Source organism: Candoia aspera, chromosome 4 (genome assembly GCF_035149785.1).
Source record: "Candoia aspera isolate rCanAsp1 chromosome 4, rCanAsp1.hap2, whole genome shotgun sequence".
Classification (NCBI taxonomy): Eukaryota; Metazoa; Chordata; class Lepidosauria; order Squamata; family Boidae; genus Candoia; species Candoia aspera.
Window position 1 is genome coordinate 28,179,163 of NC_086156.1, and position 16,346 is coordinate 28,195,508.

A 16,346-nucleotide genomic window follows, 5' to 3' on the forward strand; every position below is an offset into this window, starting at 1 on the left:
CAAATAGTCAGAGTGAGAGGCAAGACTGCGCAATCAGAGAAAGGGAGAGATTAGAAGCAGGCAGCCACACCCACGTGCGACTTCTCCGGCTTCCTGGGTGCTGAATAGGAAAGCGCGTTTCGACGCAAAGAGCGCATGATTCTCCGAGCCAAGGACGGGCAAACCTTCGAGGTTGCCCAGGGCGCCTGCGCAGAGTTTCTGCGCCTGCGCAGCGGAGTGACCCAGCGGAAGCGGCGGAGGCTGGGCTCCTGAGCGGGGTTTGGAGAGATGCGAACTGCATCCGGAGCGCGACTTCGCTTATTGTCTGGGTTACGGAGTTGGCCTACGGGACCGCGCAGCCTCGCGTTCATCCCTAGCGCGGTTGCGGTCTGAAGGGAGCGAAGCTCCCTGCCGGGCACAGGCGGTTTTCTGTATGCCCGGGAGCAGCTGCTCGGATCCAGTGAGTAAGTCCAGCAGCGCCCCTGCAGGGACTCGTCCTTGTTCGCTTCCCTTCTCCCAAGCGAGCCCCTGGCTCTTCCGTGCGCTTGAAGCGCAGCCTTGCCATAGCCGGCAGCAAGGGTTTCCCCGACCGCTGACGCCTGCACCTTCTCGGCGGCCTCCTGTCCCGCCGCATTCAGCTCCGGGATTGGATTGCGGGCGTCCCTTCTCCCTGTGCTGGTCATACGCAAGGGCACTTTTATTGTGGCCTCCCCCCGCCTCCACACTGTCATACTCTCCCCGGGGGAACGCAACCTCTTCTTTCCTACCATCCACCGTTTTCCTTCCAGAGCAGAAACTGCATTGCTATAATGGGTCTGAAGGTGTTTGTTTTTTTCCCCCCAATGATTATTGTGTCTCCTCCCCTTTCAAGAAGCCCCCGATAATCACAAAAAACATGCCCCTCTCTCTTTCTTCTTTTCCGCAGTGGATCGGAGCTCGAAGAGGAGGCAGGTGAAGCCTTTGGCAGCTTCCCTGCTGGAAGCTTTAGATTATGACAGTTCAGATGACAGTGACTTTAAGGTTGGAGATGCTTCAGGTAAATAAATGCTTCTCCTTCTCCTGTTTAAAAATAGTTTTAAATTGGTTCTTCTTCACCCCTTCAGTTTGCTTCCCCCCCCCCATCGCTTTTAAGATAAAATGTTATTTTTAAAATGCCTTAACTATTTCTAGGACAAACTATTTCATGGTGTCTAGATAATACATAAAACAGCTATCTTTTCCTTTAGAAATTACAATGTGTGGGTTCACATTTTGCACTAAACCATCATTACGTCTTGTTTGGTTTGGGTTTAGCATGGTGTGACAACCAAGCCAATTGTTGTTTATTCAGCAAATCATGGCTGAGTGCTGGCTGGATTTACACATTGCACTGAGTCATAGCACATTTAATCATGGTTATTGAATACGCCACTGTTAGGTTCATATATGTTACCACAGTTTACAGACCACACTGGCTGGGCTTATGCAATGTACTGAACCCAAACCAAATAGACCACAGTGGATGAACACAGAATAGCTACCAAGGAGTACGAGGAGAATGACCATTGAAACAGGAAAGCAACGTTCTGAGACTTATGGAAGTTTGAGGATTGAGGTAAAGTCAATTAAAGGGAGATAAGGAGGAGGGGGACTGCCATCTATCCCCTACATCTGACTAACAGGTGAGATGTAGTGAATCCCATTTTTCTTGCCACCAGTCTTTTTACAATACTTTCCTGGCCCTTTTTTTTTTGGTCTCTCTGGTTTCTCTTGTGTTTGTGAGTAATCAGTTTCCATGATCGCTCTCACTCCTGCAGGGAATATACCCGAAATGTTCAACACATGAGCATTCTGGATAATCTGCTCCTGTCAATGACATAGCTTTCATGATATTGGTTCCCTGCCTTCATTTTGTGTACAGCGCAGCTATTGCGGGAAGAAAGCTGGAATTGTTATCCAGAGTGCTCCATGCTGAATAATACTGTAATGGGGTTTATGATCCATTATTTTCTCAGCCAGCTCCTTCATTGACTAAGTGATGTTAGCCAGTTTCTATTATTTCCTCTAGCACTCTAGTATAAGATTTACATAATTTGTAGTTGTTGTTAGACTATTTTTATATGTAGCCTTCAGTCCCTGCTATCCATATAGTTTTTGTCATTTTGTTAAGTCTTCAAAAAACCAAGAAGGCAAGGAATAATTGCTAGTGGGGATGTAGAAATGAAGCATCCCACAGGGAGTACTTTGAAGGAATGGGACTTAGAGTTAAGCATTAGGTCTTTCAGAATGCGACACAAAGCTGAATAGAATCTATAGACTTCCATCTGAACAATCACAAAATCCAGTTAAACTACACTAAGCTTGAGAAATGAAATACGGACGCCCTGTATAAAAATTGTTCTGCTTTGCACAGGTTAATATATCTTGTAAGAGCAGATTTGGATATACATTATGCCAGAATCAGTTATGAATTAGTCACTGCATTTTATGTATAAATGTGTATGTAAAGGAAGCAATTCTAACCATTTCCTATACCTGGTATTGGATCAACAGATCCCTCAAAATAACAAGAATGTTGAATCCAATAAGCCTTTTATTGACCATTAGGCAACTAAAAAATCATTCTAGTATGACAAATGCATATAGTTTAATTATCTCTGTCACTTTCTTTCAGTCTGAAAATATAGTCTAGTAATTAATGAATATAAATTTGGATTAGTCCTATTTAAAGTAGACTTTTTGTTTACTGTGTTTAATGGTATAAGCCTATATGTTTTGGGTTTATAAAATGAGTGGAAGTCACTATGATCATGTCACAATAAATAGGTTATAGTTATTATTTCTGCTAACATGGCAAGCTACATATCATTACCATTAGTGAGTAGTTGTTGGAGTAGAACCAGGGTAAGTACTGTAGGTTTAAAGAGACCTGTGGCACTTGGTTGAATTACAATTTCAGCATCCCAGTTTATTGGGCATGTTAGTTTGGATGCTGAGTACTGTAGTTTGTGGTATTTAGAGGGGCAAAGTTTTCCCATCTCTGATATGTAACATGTAACAATAGCTGTAAAATTTATCAAAGTATGCTATATAATATTAAGCTAATTTAAATCTGATCAATAAATTGGTAAATGTTTGTTTTCTTGTTAATATAAAGAAAATACAATTTCTAATTTGCTAATTTGACACGATCTGGTGAATGTATTCAAAATGATTAATAAGTACCACAAGTAATTTATATTCAAATTATTAATTGAAATTAATCATTTCTATTCCCATATTAAAATAAGTGAGTTTTATTTCTTGAGGAGACTAGAATTCTAAAGAATATAAACTTATAAAATATCAACTTGTTAACTCATTTTTTGTTGGGGGAATCAAAAGCTCATCTAGGCTATACCAGTGCTAAATAGTGGCTGTGTACCCTCATGTGAAGTTGTTAAGAATCTGGGTTATGTAATCTTATAGGTTATCCTTTACATTATATCTCTCCAACTTGACATCCTCTACATGTATTGTGATTGTGACTCTCAGAATTTGTGGCTAGTGTTAGCAACCCCAATCAACATGGTACTGGAGTAAGGAAGCCCCTGTCAGATATAATCTGACTGGGCATTCTGGTAGTTATGTAATCAATATATTAGAGGATGTCAGATTTTACTGGAATAGTACCTTTGGAGAAATGTTACCATCTAACATTTCCCCAAAGGTACTAATATCCCCAAATTATCTAATCTCTTAGATAATTTGGGGATATCCTACCAATTAAAGATCAAAGTGTTTTTATTGCCTAGAATGTAAATATTACTTGTAAATATACCAGGAACAATTAGAATATTACCTGTAAGACATTCAAATTGTTTACTACATTATTAATTTCACTGAAGTCATAATAGGTAAGCAGCCAGATTAGTGGCTACTTAAACAGCTATTTGTAGATTTGGATACTGCTACATGGTGAGCTATTGATTTTAGGGAATCTACCATGGGAGAAGTCTATTTTTGTTACACTGCCCCTGCAAACCTATTGTGATGTACATGTTTACTTGGGCAAGTCCATTTGAAGCTTATTATGTAACCATATCAGAGTTCATATAATGATATACACAATCCTCCTTTATATCTTCAACAATAAGCCATTTTAGCAATTTAGCAACTTTACATTTGCATCTATTTTTTCAGTGCATTAATCAAAAATACCCATATTATTATAGAAATAGCAGAAGGCAGCTTTCCTATCCAGATGTTTTCTTAAGCCAGTGTGGCCATGCTAATGTGATAAGGTCCAGCTGGAGGGCACAAAGATAGTAAAGACAGTTATGTTTTCATACTTGTGTGGACAGCATGAAGACCCAAATCCCTATTCTTGAAACAAGCCACTGTTAATTTAGTTAGTAACATTTTGTGAGGTAAATGACTAAATAATGCAACGTTTTAATTTAAATTCTAACTTGAGGACTTGATGAAGGCTTTTTCAACCTTGTGATCTCCAAATGCATTAGATTACAACTCCCAGTTAGAAATTATGGGAGTCGTAGTCTGAGATATCTGGAGATATCAGGTTGAAGAAGGCAGAATACCTACATTTCTCTTCTGTTTCTTAAAAAAATGACTAGTGTCTTACATTATATTGATTAAATGCTGTTATTTGAGTATGCCTTTTTATTTTTTATAAAATGACTGAAGTGTAGCACTTCTTTCTTTTTCTCAAAGGTAGTTTGATAATATTGGGTTGTCATTTTAATATGAAAAGATAATGGTTATTGAAGGTTGCAGGAGTTGATGCATAACAATGTTTAAGCTCATTCATCATTTTCAGTTCTTCAAAATGTTGAATGAAAATTCCAAAGCTTATAATATTGCAGCAATCTTCCTTGTTCATGATGTGAAGCCTTGATTTATATTTTGCTGGAGACTTAAGATGAGATTAATTACAATAAATGTCAGTATTTCAGACTTATTTATGCAATTTAGACTGGTTTAAGTAATCTGGGATTGAGACTGTTTTAGAGATTGGCCCTGAATTAAAATCAGGGTCTCCCTTTGTTTCTTATCATTTGCCTACAGTATAGGAAACTATACTGAAACATTATTACCTTTTGAACATTAGTAATATAATCTTGGTGTTGCTTACATGATTGTTTGTTTGTTTGTTTGTTTATTTAATAGGCTGCCCAACTCCCAAACATCTATGGGTAATTTACATCCAAAAGCCAACATAAAAAAATACAACTAACCAGAAGAGCAAAATACCAAAATCAAACCAACACTGATCAAAACAAAATAAAACAAGGCAAAACAAAAGTAGGCACCACAATCACCCTGTCCCCCAGGCCTGGGAGAGCAACCAGGTCTCTTAATAGTTTTCTGAATGACATAAGTGTGGGAGCCACCTGACTCTTTATGGGGAGATCATTCCAGACCATTATGTCTTTTCACAAGATATAAAAGAGACATATCCAAGAAGCCCAAGACTTTGCCATGCTTTTTCTCACCCATCTTCTGGTTTACTTTGAAATTCTGATTTGCCTCAAGAACAATAAAAAAAAAAATGTATTACAGTCATTGACCAATTCAAGAAGGAAGACAACTTCTGAGACAGCAAATAAATATAATAAATAAGAACATACAAGCACATCAGAAGTTAAATGAGTTAAGGATTACTTCCAAAGTTTTTAAAAGCAGAATGGGTTGAATAAACTATTGGCATTTTTATTTTGAAAGGGATTGAAATAATTTTTCTTTAAATTATTGAAACCCCTTTTTTTCTGCTACAGGGACCCTAAAGGGCAATCGATTCAGTTTTGTGTATGCATTATTAAGTGAGGGAACATCCTGCCAATTCACCTTTCTTCTCATTGGAGATATTGGTGTGTGGTAGGAGAGAATGATTGACAAGAACCACTCCATACACAGCACATCTGAATACATACAATTAAGTATTTTTAAAGGTAATTGGTAATTAAATTATCATAGAGAATGTATGAATATTATAGGCATTACTTATCACTGAGCCAATATTAATATAAGTAACTCAACAAAAGTTGCATATTCTGGTTACACTTCTTATTACAGAAATCTTTTGAGCAATAATAGTACTGCATTTTTCAGTTAACACTCTTAACATCCCTATACATTATAATGCATAGGTCTTATGTTTGTAAGGTTCCTTGACATGCCAAATTATATTCTCTTCTCTTCTCCAGCTTCTGTGCATGCTAGAAAATCAGGGTAAGGAGTCCTCTGTATTGCCCTGAATGTTTGGAGCATTTAGAAGCTATGCTTCCATCTCGTGCTGCTGCTTCTTGGTTCAGAATGACATGTGGCTCCATTCTTCTCCCAGATGCTTGCATGTGCAAAAGGACATGGGAGGAAAGTGTATCTCATGTCATGCTGGACTTTGGAGCAGGCAGAAGCATGCGCAGGGCAGTATGAAATCCTTACAATTTAGTGCTAGACTTTGCAGAAGGCATCAACAATTGAGTATATGAAGTTTCTTATATAGTGCTAAACAGGGATATTCCAATTTAATATGGAAGACTGATAATTATCAAAGTATTTCACTGCATCCAGTATTTATGCTCTGTTTTGTCTACTGCCTAGCTAAAATGCTGTATTCCAAAGAATAAGGATGGATGGACACACACACACACACACACACACACACACACACACACTAGAATGAGGAAGCAATCTAGAGAGTTTTTTTTTTTTTTTAATCAGATACATATGAAGTTATTCAGTAAAGCGATGGAAGCATAGTTGGGGACCACCCTGTTATAGTGCCATGCTGTGTTTCCAAGGTTGTTTGACTTTCAGTACTATTATTCTCTGGTTGGCCTTTAGAAAAATGGAAGTCATTCAGATGACTCTCTGTGTTGGTTTTTGTTGCAGATATAAGAGCCCCTTAAGAGCATTATAATTTTTTTCCATTCTGTGCATCTGCATAAAACAGATATACATTTGGATACTTTTATTAGTTTGTTCCTCAAGTTTCCCAGGAGCTATATTTTGAGTCTTTTTCAACAAAAAGTATTCCCAAGTGGCCCTGGCTAAGACACCTGTTCATATGTTAGGTTCTTTATGCAAATGATATACCACGATAGTTTAGTTGGGTTCTTTGCTAAAGTAGCAATGGCTAGAGCACTTTTTAAAGGTACCAGAATAAATCCTAACAGTTTGCTTTATACATTATTCTTTCTCTTGATCCAAAAGGATCCTTGTGGCACCTTTATAGAAAACAATTAAATAAAACTGAATGTATATGTTGAATAAAATAGATTTTTTTACAATTAAATGCAGTTTTATCACATTTCTTGTTTAATTAAATGACAGTGTACAAAAAGTTTTATATGATTGTTCTAATCATTTCAAGAATTGTACTTGTTTTAGAAAGAATTACTGTTGTTTATAACCTTGTGTGAAATGGCTTACTGAACTATATAAATCACCTATTCAGTTAGTATACAGAATTAAGTGAAGCAGGTAGGGTGCTGAGCTGTATATCTAAACTTGTGGTTTCCAGCTCATGTCATACAATGAGATAGAGACACAGCTTCTTAACTATTCTAAATAGTTCTAAAAAGCAATCTTCATCAGTAGGTTTACATTATAAAAAAGCTATTTCAAAGGGAAAATATTGCCCAGATGAAAAATATTGGCTACTAAGGAAATAATATTTAATTTGACTAAGCACATTGCCTCAAGCTTTTTTAAAAATATCTTTTTCTTTTTGGTACATTTTGCTTTGGAATTCCTTTTTTAAATTTTCATATGCTCAACAGATTCTGAAGGCAGTGGACATGGCAGTGAAGATGGATCAAAGGATAGCGGAGAAGGCTCCTGTAGTGAATCAGAAGAAAATATATTGGAGGAAGAGCTGGCAGAAGAAGAAGATGAAGAAGGGAAAAAAACAAAGGAAGAACCTAAAAATTCAGGTGGAGAAGAGCTGCCAATAACAGAGAAAGAGATCATTAAAACTGAGAAAGAAGAGGAGGAAGAAGATAGAGAAGGAGAAGAGAAGGCAAAAAAGAAAAAGGAGAAAGAAAAAGAGAGAGAGAAACCAAATGAAGGAGATGCTGGTGTTGATGAGCAAACAAATGAGCCCAAAAAGTGGAACTTGAGAAGAAATCGCCCTCTCTTAGATTTTGTATCCATGGAGGAACTAAATGATATAGATGACTATGACAGTGAAGATGACAATGATTGGCGCCCAACTGCAGGGAAAAAGAAAGGGAAAAACACATTTCGCAGAGAAGGAAGTGATGGTGACAATGAGGATGATGAAGATGATGGGAGTGGAAGTGATGAGGATGACAATGAAGAGGAAGGCAATGATGATGAAGATAGCAGTGCTGCTAGTGATGGTGAATCCAAGAAGAAAAAAAACAAAGCTCTTAGCAGAAATAGTGTTGATGAGGAGGAGCTGACAAATGATAGCCTGGCTCTTTCACAAAGCAAGAGCAATGAGGTAGAATAGCCAACTTTATATAATCCTCTGGTGAAAAATGGAGCCCACTCTGCAGTGTGATTCTTTTGAAATTACTCTTTAAAGCTAGGCAAAGTTACTGAATAGTAATTGTATTAAGAAGGTCTTGAATTGTGCTGAATTCTCATTAAGATACTTTTGCTTCAGCTTTATTAAAATCCCATTAGCGTTTGGATTTAGATTTTTGGTTTTACTGAATTTCGGATTCAGATTTGAGACTATATTTCAAATTTAACTTCTAATAAGAGCTTGCCCCTTATACAGCAAATGCATAAAAGGCCCATGAAAAGTAAATATGCACAGTTTCGTTGGCAAGGTCTCTGGTGCTAAGAATCAGTACATTCCCTGCTATTCCAGGACTTAAGAACATAGGTTAGAACATAGGTCTCTCTTGTGTTTCTGTGTTGAAACACGAGAAAGATATCAAGAGGCTTGATATCAAGCTTTCATTTATAATCTTATTCTGAGACATTAAGATGGCTTGCTTTACCATAATTTATTTTCTAGTCTTTAATGATATTGTATGCAATTTTTAGTAAGGTGTATCAGCTTTTTAAAATGTTACAATTCAGGCTGTATTTGTGGACATTGAATTGGGCTTGGTTTTATTTTTTTAGCAAGGAGGAAACATTTTTACCATTGTTTTTGAAGTTTTAAAATTAACCCATTTATTTAACTGAAGGATCTAAAATTAATTCCACAACTTTTATTCTGCATGTATTTTATTAAACACTAAATTCTCATTTGGAAAGGTTTTTAGATAACATATTCATTTCAAACTCTAAAATATAAGATGCTGTTAAAACATCATGGAACCATTCTTCACTATGTTAAAGTCATAGCTCAATTATTAACATCTGTTATATTAATAAATAAATTAACAGAGCAGCTCTGCATAATTTTGCTTCCAAATAATGGGACATCCCCTACTCTTGTTTAGAATTGTTATTTTAACTATACAGCAGTGTAGCAGCAGATTTTCAGTGGATTATGATAATCTGCTGATGATAAAAAAGAGCAGACTGTTAGCCATCCAGAGTCATATATATGGGATGGGCGGCCATATAAATTTACTAAATAAATAAATAAGTAGAGCATTAGTCCTATTTAAGTAATTCTTGAAATTACCTGCAGCTAATGAAGGCTGTAAGGGACGCGGTGGCGCTGCGGGTTAAACCGCTGAGCTGCCGATCGGAAGATCGGCGGTTCGAAACCGCGCGGCTCCCGTTGCTAGTCCCAGCTCCTGCTCACCTAGCAGTTCGAAAACATGCAAATGTGAGTAGATTAATAGGTACCGCTTCGGCGGGAAGGTAACGGCGTTCCGTGTCGTCATGCTGGCCACATGACCCGGAAGTGTCTATGACAACGCCGGCTCTAAGGCTTAGAAACGGAGATGAGCACCGCCCCCTAGAGTCAGACACGACTGGACTTTACGTCAAGGGAAACCTTTACCTTTACCTAATGAAGGCTGTAGGGACCTTGCTTAGGGTAAATTGGACTTACTTTCAGATGTGTCAGATCTGTGCCAAGCACGTTCATTGCCTGTTACTTTGGCATATACTAGTGCATTGCTGTTAGGCTTCATAATCTGACCATGTGTGATATAATGGATAGTTATTCTATCACTGTTGAATTATTTGATCTTTTATCAGTACGGTTTTTGTAAGAGGTTTTTTTGGGGGGGTTGCCCTTGGGCCAGCCTCCCAATCAAGTTGTTCAATACATTTTACCGGTATTAATATTCTGAGTCTTACAAAGTTCTTATTAATATTATGCCTACAATGCTGAGAAGCAAAAGGAGACAAAAACATGCTCAGCAAAAACTGGCTTTGAAGTTTTTACTGCAGCATCTTTTGCCATCATCTTCGGAAGCTGTTTTTAAGAACGAAAAATGCATCTTCACATTTTTATATTACTGGAAGCTATTGCAATAAAATCTTCAAAGATTTTGTGGATGGGTACAAAAATTTCAGACGTACACACATAGACACACAGATTAGTTTTTCAGACTGAAAGCTGCATCTGTGTTCTATTTTAAGGAAGGAGAAAAATGAGGGCCAGAGAGATTAATTGCTCTGAATCACATTGCTAAGTGCTATGTGCTGTTTTGCTGATGGTAATCAGTGCTGTATTTTGAAATTTCTCAGTGGTGACATATATTATAGTTAACATTTCAATCTAGACCTCTGAATTCTCAGCCTTGGTCATTTATGATGGATCTTCTTCCTTTTCACTCCTTAAAACATGAAGGAAAAGGTGAAACATTGAAAAAAATAGTAATTTTGATATCTCAGTCAAGAAGCTTATTAATCTTATATTTATGTAATCTAGACTTTTCTTACTGAAGCTAAGTAGTCTATGTCTGGTTAGGGCCTGGATGAGCATCTATATGGCAAGCCCATGCTTCATGCTAAAACAGTCTCTTTTGTAACATTGTATAATTACTTTGTGGCAGTGTTGCCACCTAAATTAACCTATTCATTACTGATTGTACCTGTTTTCATAGAAATGTTCTAAAGAACATAACCTTGATAATTTGTTACATTTTCTGATGAGTATCCTATCATAGCTATGACTGCCATATCCCAAGAATTTCACTGAGATTCAGGTGCAGTTAATTTCCCTGGATCAGGGCCTATTTTTCTTCTGTCTTTTATGAAATACTATTTAATGAACAGTTTTCATAGTACTTTCAGTATCTATCATTATGAATGGTTTGATAGTTTTTCACTCATGTTGTAAAGAGAATGCTTAAATAGAGTGTTTAATATTTAAAGAGAGTAGAATATGCAAAAACTTGGATTTGAACTGTTTTATGCACAAAACTTCCAGTTTTTAGTGCAGAACTGCTGTTTCAAATGAGAAATAGGATGTTGACCATTTTTTATAGTCTATCAAGGTTGAAACAGAATGATAGGTGTTCCGAACAGCATTTCTTTGAGGTATTCTGAGCTCAGAATACCTCAAAGAAATGCTCAGAGCAACTTGTTTCACATTCAGAACAGTTGTTTAATGCTGAGAACCAGAAATGTTTCACTAAGTTTCATATTTGGATCACTACATTTGCTATTTTGCCCACAACTAGATAGGAATGCTAGAAGATCAGTGAGAAATGTGTCTTGCTTCCTCAGTGTGTATGTATGTTTAAAATTGACACATTAGAAAGATAATTACTTTAATTTATTTGCAGCTTAATCTTATGCACATCACCACAAAAGTCTCTTTGAATTCCATGAGGCTTACTTGAAAGCAGGTATATATAACACTATAGCCCTAATGTAGAAATTACAGCTTTACTTTGCATTCATTGCATATGAGAAAAACCAAACAATTGCTTTAAAGAAAAAAGGAAGTTTTTACATTTTTTAATATGTGTGCAAATCACAGGCATCACCTTAGAAATGATTTTTCTGGAGGGTATTATTGGTCTGATGGTTAGGGTACTGGGCTAGAAACCAGGAGTCTGTGAGTTCTAGTCCTGCCTTAGGCATGAAAGCCGGCTGGGTGACCTTGGGCCAGTCCCTCTCTCTCAGCCCAACTCACCTCACAGGGTTGTTGTGGGGAAAATAGGAGGAGGAAGGAGTATTAGGTATGTTCACCGCCTTGAGTTATTTATAAAAATAATAAAGGTGGGATAAAAACTAAATAAATAAATGGGGACATCACTTTGGTTAGACAGTAAAGGTAAAATTAGTTCATGGCTTCTGAACTATTTTACATTAGGATTTTGTAAATAAATGGAAGTTCTTCATAATGCTATAGGAGATCTATCTTTCCCATGTTTTTGAGGTAGAGACCCCAGAATTTATTTATTTATTTTCTATCGGGCCTTTATTATTTTTATAAATAACTCAAGGCGGCAAACATACCTAATACTCCTTCCTCCTCATCTTTTCCCCATAACAACAACTCTGTGAGGTGAGTTGGGCTGAGAGTGAGTGATTTACCCAAGATCACCCAGCTGGCTTTCATGCCTAAGGTGGGACTTACAGTATTGACTGGGATGTATGTATGTATGTATGTATGTATGTATGTATGTATTTATTTATTTATTTATTTATGCAAGTGTCAGTACAGCTGCTGTAGATCTAGAGCAAACAATATAAGAAGTCACAGTTGTTACATAATTTAACAATCTATTTCTGTAACACAGTGGATTGGATTTCTTAAGTTTGATTCTAAACTCAGGGAAGAGCATTTAATCATTAGAATTTATTTTGGGGGTATTCAAGAAAGTGGCAGTTCGAAGTCTGAACAGAAATTTTCATTGATATTTTGAGTATGACTTTCTCTGTGATCTTAACAGAATCATCCCAAAGTAAATTATCAGTGAATTGTCTGTTTAGAGGACATAAATTATAGGATACCTGTAAGCTTAATATGGCTTCTGAAATAACACCAGATCCTAAGGACTTCTCCCTAGCATATTCAGCTACTTTCCCCTTCAGGGGAAAAAAAAAAAGAACTATAACAAATTCTTTGATAACATTCTCTCTATAGCTTCTGACTCCAACCATGAAATAATAGTGAATAGCTGACATGCCTAAAATGAGGGTTTCGTTAAAACCTCTGATGCTCTTTACACTGGAATGGAAAGTTACAGTGCATTTTATAAACCTGTAATTATCAAAGGTGGATATTTTGCTTTATACAATTCCAAAATAAGTTGCTAACTCACTGAAATCTACTAGGTCTCTGCTAGTCTTATTAATTCTTTCCATAGAGAGCAGAGTATTTTTAAAATCTGCAGCTACATCTTAACTAAGAGTGCCTTTAAGGATTCATTTCAGTAAAACTAGCTTTGACGTCTTCGTGCTTTAAGGTAACTTGTAACTTGTAATTTAAAAGCCATCGAAAGAAAATCCTTAATAAATCCAATCACAGATATTATGGGTGTGTTGAATTGAAATAGGCCCCTTTAACAGCAGTTTGAAAGTACTCCTGATCAGAGTTCTAGCCTTTCCAGGCATTATATCAATTTGGATTTGGGGGAGCTTTGGTGGGAGTGGAATGCTTGTGCCCGTTACCAGTAGTGTTTAAATCTTGCATTTCTTGATTGATTCCTGATAGTTTGTTCGAATGAACCAAGAAATGACTTATTCAAAAAGTGAGATCGCCTGTATTCTTCCATCCTCATTCAGTTATTGAGTCTTTTCATTTCTTCTCCCCTTACTTTTTCTGTTAGCCTGTCAATATTCTGCACCGTTGGCATCACTGAGCTGGGTATATGTATATAATTCTGCAAACCCCTTTTTTGGTTTTGGTTTTTGGTCTGATACTTTTGATTTTACTGTGATTTTGGCTATGTTTGCACAGGTTTTCAAAAATGTAGAGTTGATAAAGGTTTTCAGGAGTATTTAATTAGAAGTAGTTTGGTTTGGGGGTTTTGGGGATTTTTTTAGATTCTAGATTATCTTGCTTTCTTTTGAAATGAAGAAATTTCAGTATATCATAGAAGAATAATTATCCCTGATGTTAATTAAATTATATGCTCTCAAAAAGCTGTCAGAGAGAAAATTCAAATTTTTCATGCTCTTATTTGGCATTTATTGAATATAAAAGAATCTCTTTTGTGATTCTATGATGGGGCACTGCTGAATAATATAGTAAGAAGTTAGCTATGACTACAACCTATAATATCTTATTTAGGAGTAAGCTTCACTGAACATTGTGGGACTTTTCTTGGAATAAATGCATATGTGCAGTGACTTAGGTTGTCTTAAGATTTTCTAAGAACCATATGTTTCAGATGTTAAAATTTATTTTTATTATTACAGCTTTAACATTCATTATATTTGCCCTGCGCCCTGGGGTTTTGCTCTTGTTTGCAAGTGGTGACAATGATATTTTCCAGCTGAATATGGCCCAACTGGTGACAGTGACCTTTTACTAATATTAATGAGAAAGGTGGATCAGCCTAGGAAGATATTGTAGAACATTAGAGAAGAGTGTTAGCAGTACAAATTGTGGAATCACTGTGAATAAGAAAACATAGAACAATCATAGAAAAACTCTGGATACCTTAAAGATAGAAATAATATTGTGATAGAACCAGAGTTAATTACACTTGTAATTGACATCTTAACATGAAGTTAGTTATGATTAATGAGTGGATCTACTCTTAAGTATGTTTATGTCACTATATGATTTATTAACTGGAATTTAAATAGTAATTAAGCATTTTCAAAAGTTGTGTGTAGTTAAGGGAATTTTATGGCTTTTTTTTCTTTGGACACTTGACTTATCTATAGTACTGCAGATTGGATTTCAGACTGCCCTAAGTTTCAGAGCTCGTTTGCCATATGGCTGCCACTTGGGAAAAAATAATAAGTGAAACCTAAAGATCCCTTCAGGTCAGAAATCTCTCTCTGTGGTTCTTTGAATCCTACCTACATTATTTGAAATTGCTTTATTGCTATAAAACACAACCTTCAGCTCTGTATAGGTTTTATATGTTTCTAAGTTTCAGCAACTGCTGTAATACTTTCTACAAAGTGCATTCTTTGCTTCTTCCATGGTGGTAAAGTGCATTGGAGTGATATGGGCTGAGAAATAGCTATATGCCTAGGACTGTTTACATGAAACTCCCCACCACCACCACCAAAAAAAGTGGCAAAAAAGCAGAGAAAATACATGACAAAAAGTAATTTGGTAGCCAACTCAGACCTGGTTCAAAATACTAAGACTGAAACATGCTTAAATTATTTGTTGCAGATTAGCTTAGGGATTCTGTGTTGAATATTTGACATATAGTGGAAGGAAAAGATTGCTAAGTGTAAGAATGAAGATAATAGAATCATGGCGTTGAAAGGGACATTCATTTCAACCTCCTCTTCAATGTAGAAATCCAAATTCAGGCATCCCCAACAGATGGCCATCACCTCCTAAGTTGGTGCCACTGTCAAACTGTTCTTATTGTCAGGAATTTTTTCCTAACATCTAATTGAAATCCACCTATCAGTAAGCAGATATTCCCAATCCTCTACTTGTGCTTTTCAGTGTTATTTCCTAAATGAAGAACTTTATGTCTATTGTATTTCAGGCTATTTTCAACCCATTTCTTTAGCCTAATAAAATTTGTTTTGAATTTTATTTCTGCCTTCTATAGTGTTAGCTGTCCCATCTAATTTTGTGTCTTCTACAAATTGGATAAGAATTAATTCCACTTCTCCAACCAAGTTTTAAAATTGTGGCACTTCACTTGATATCTCACTCCACTGCAGATGCAGAATTATTGATGAGTATTCTTTCATTACTATTTTCAGACCTGCTCCATATCAGCTTGTCAGCCCATATTCAACTAGTCTTCAACTAATCAGAATATCTTGCGGTACATGGTCAAATGATCGGCTGAAATCAGAGTGCATTATGTCTACAGTATTCTGACAATCTGCTAAACCAATTTGTTTGATCAAAAATTAGATAAAATTTTCCTAAGAAAACATCCATGCTTACTTCGTACCATATTGCTTTTAAGATGCTTACAAATCAGTTTATGACCTGCTCTAGAACGCTTGCAAATAATCTTCCTGTATCTTCCTTTTTCCCTTTTAAAGCTGGGACAACATTTTCTGACTTTCAGCACTTAAAACAGTTTTCCAGGATTTCTCAAAAGATAATACATAAAGATTTAGGCAGTATTTTAGTTCTTCATCAGTACGGATAGAAACTGTTCAGTCTGGTTTAGGAAGTTGAAACTCATTCAGTGAACTTGTTTCTGTCAATTTCACCCTTCAATCCAGGCCCTTAATTCTGCTTTTCACAGTTGTTTGGTGGAACACATACTTTCTTTTCAGAGAAAACTGAGCCAAAACAAGAATTAACTAGCTCTCTTTTTTCAGTGTTCCCTGTTAGCATATCATCATCTACATTCTTTTTATTTTTAACTTGTTTGAAGAAA

The 16,346-nt window shown here is 36.4% G+C and overlaps 1 protein-coding gene across 14 annotated transcripts in view; it reads left to right on the plus strand.

The window, feature by feature from the left end:
• The first annotated feature begins 230 nt into the window (after positions 1–230).
• Positions 231–16,346, plus strand: part of PHF14 (PHD finger protein 14) — a 144,224-nt gene continuing 128,108 nt past the window's right edge. For 6 of the 14 annotated variants that reach the window (XR_010067945.1, XR_010067946.1, XR_010067944.1 and 3 more), the window contains exons 1-3: positions 231–443; positions 905–1,015; positions 7,743–8,428. Coding sequence is in view for 8 of the 14 variants with exons in the window: in XM_063303699.1 (XP_063159769.1) it covers positions 413–443; positions 905–1,015; positions 7,743–8,428 (828 nt within the window). In the remaining 6 variants the exon portion in view is untranslated. The remainder of the gene's footprint in view (positions 444–904; positions 1,016–7,742; positions 8,429–16,346) is intronic. The other 8 variants (XR_010067942.1, XM_063303691.1, XM_063303692.1 and 5 more) reach the window with 4 other exon arrangements.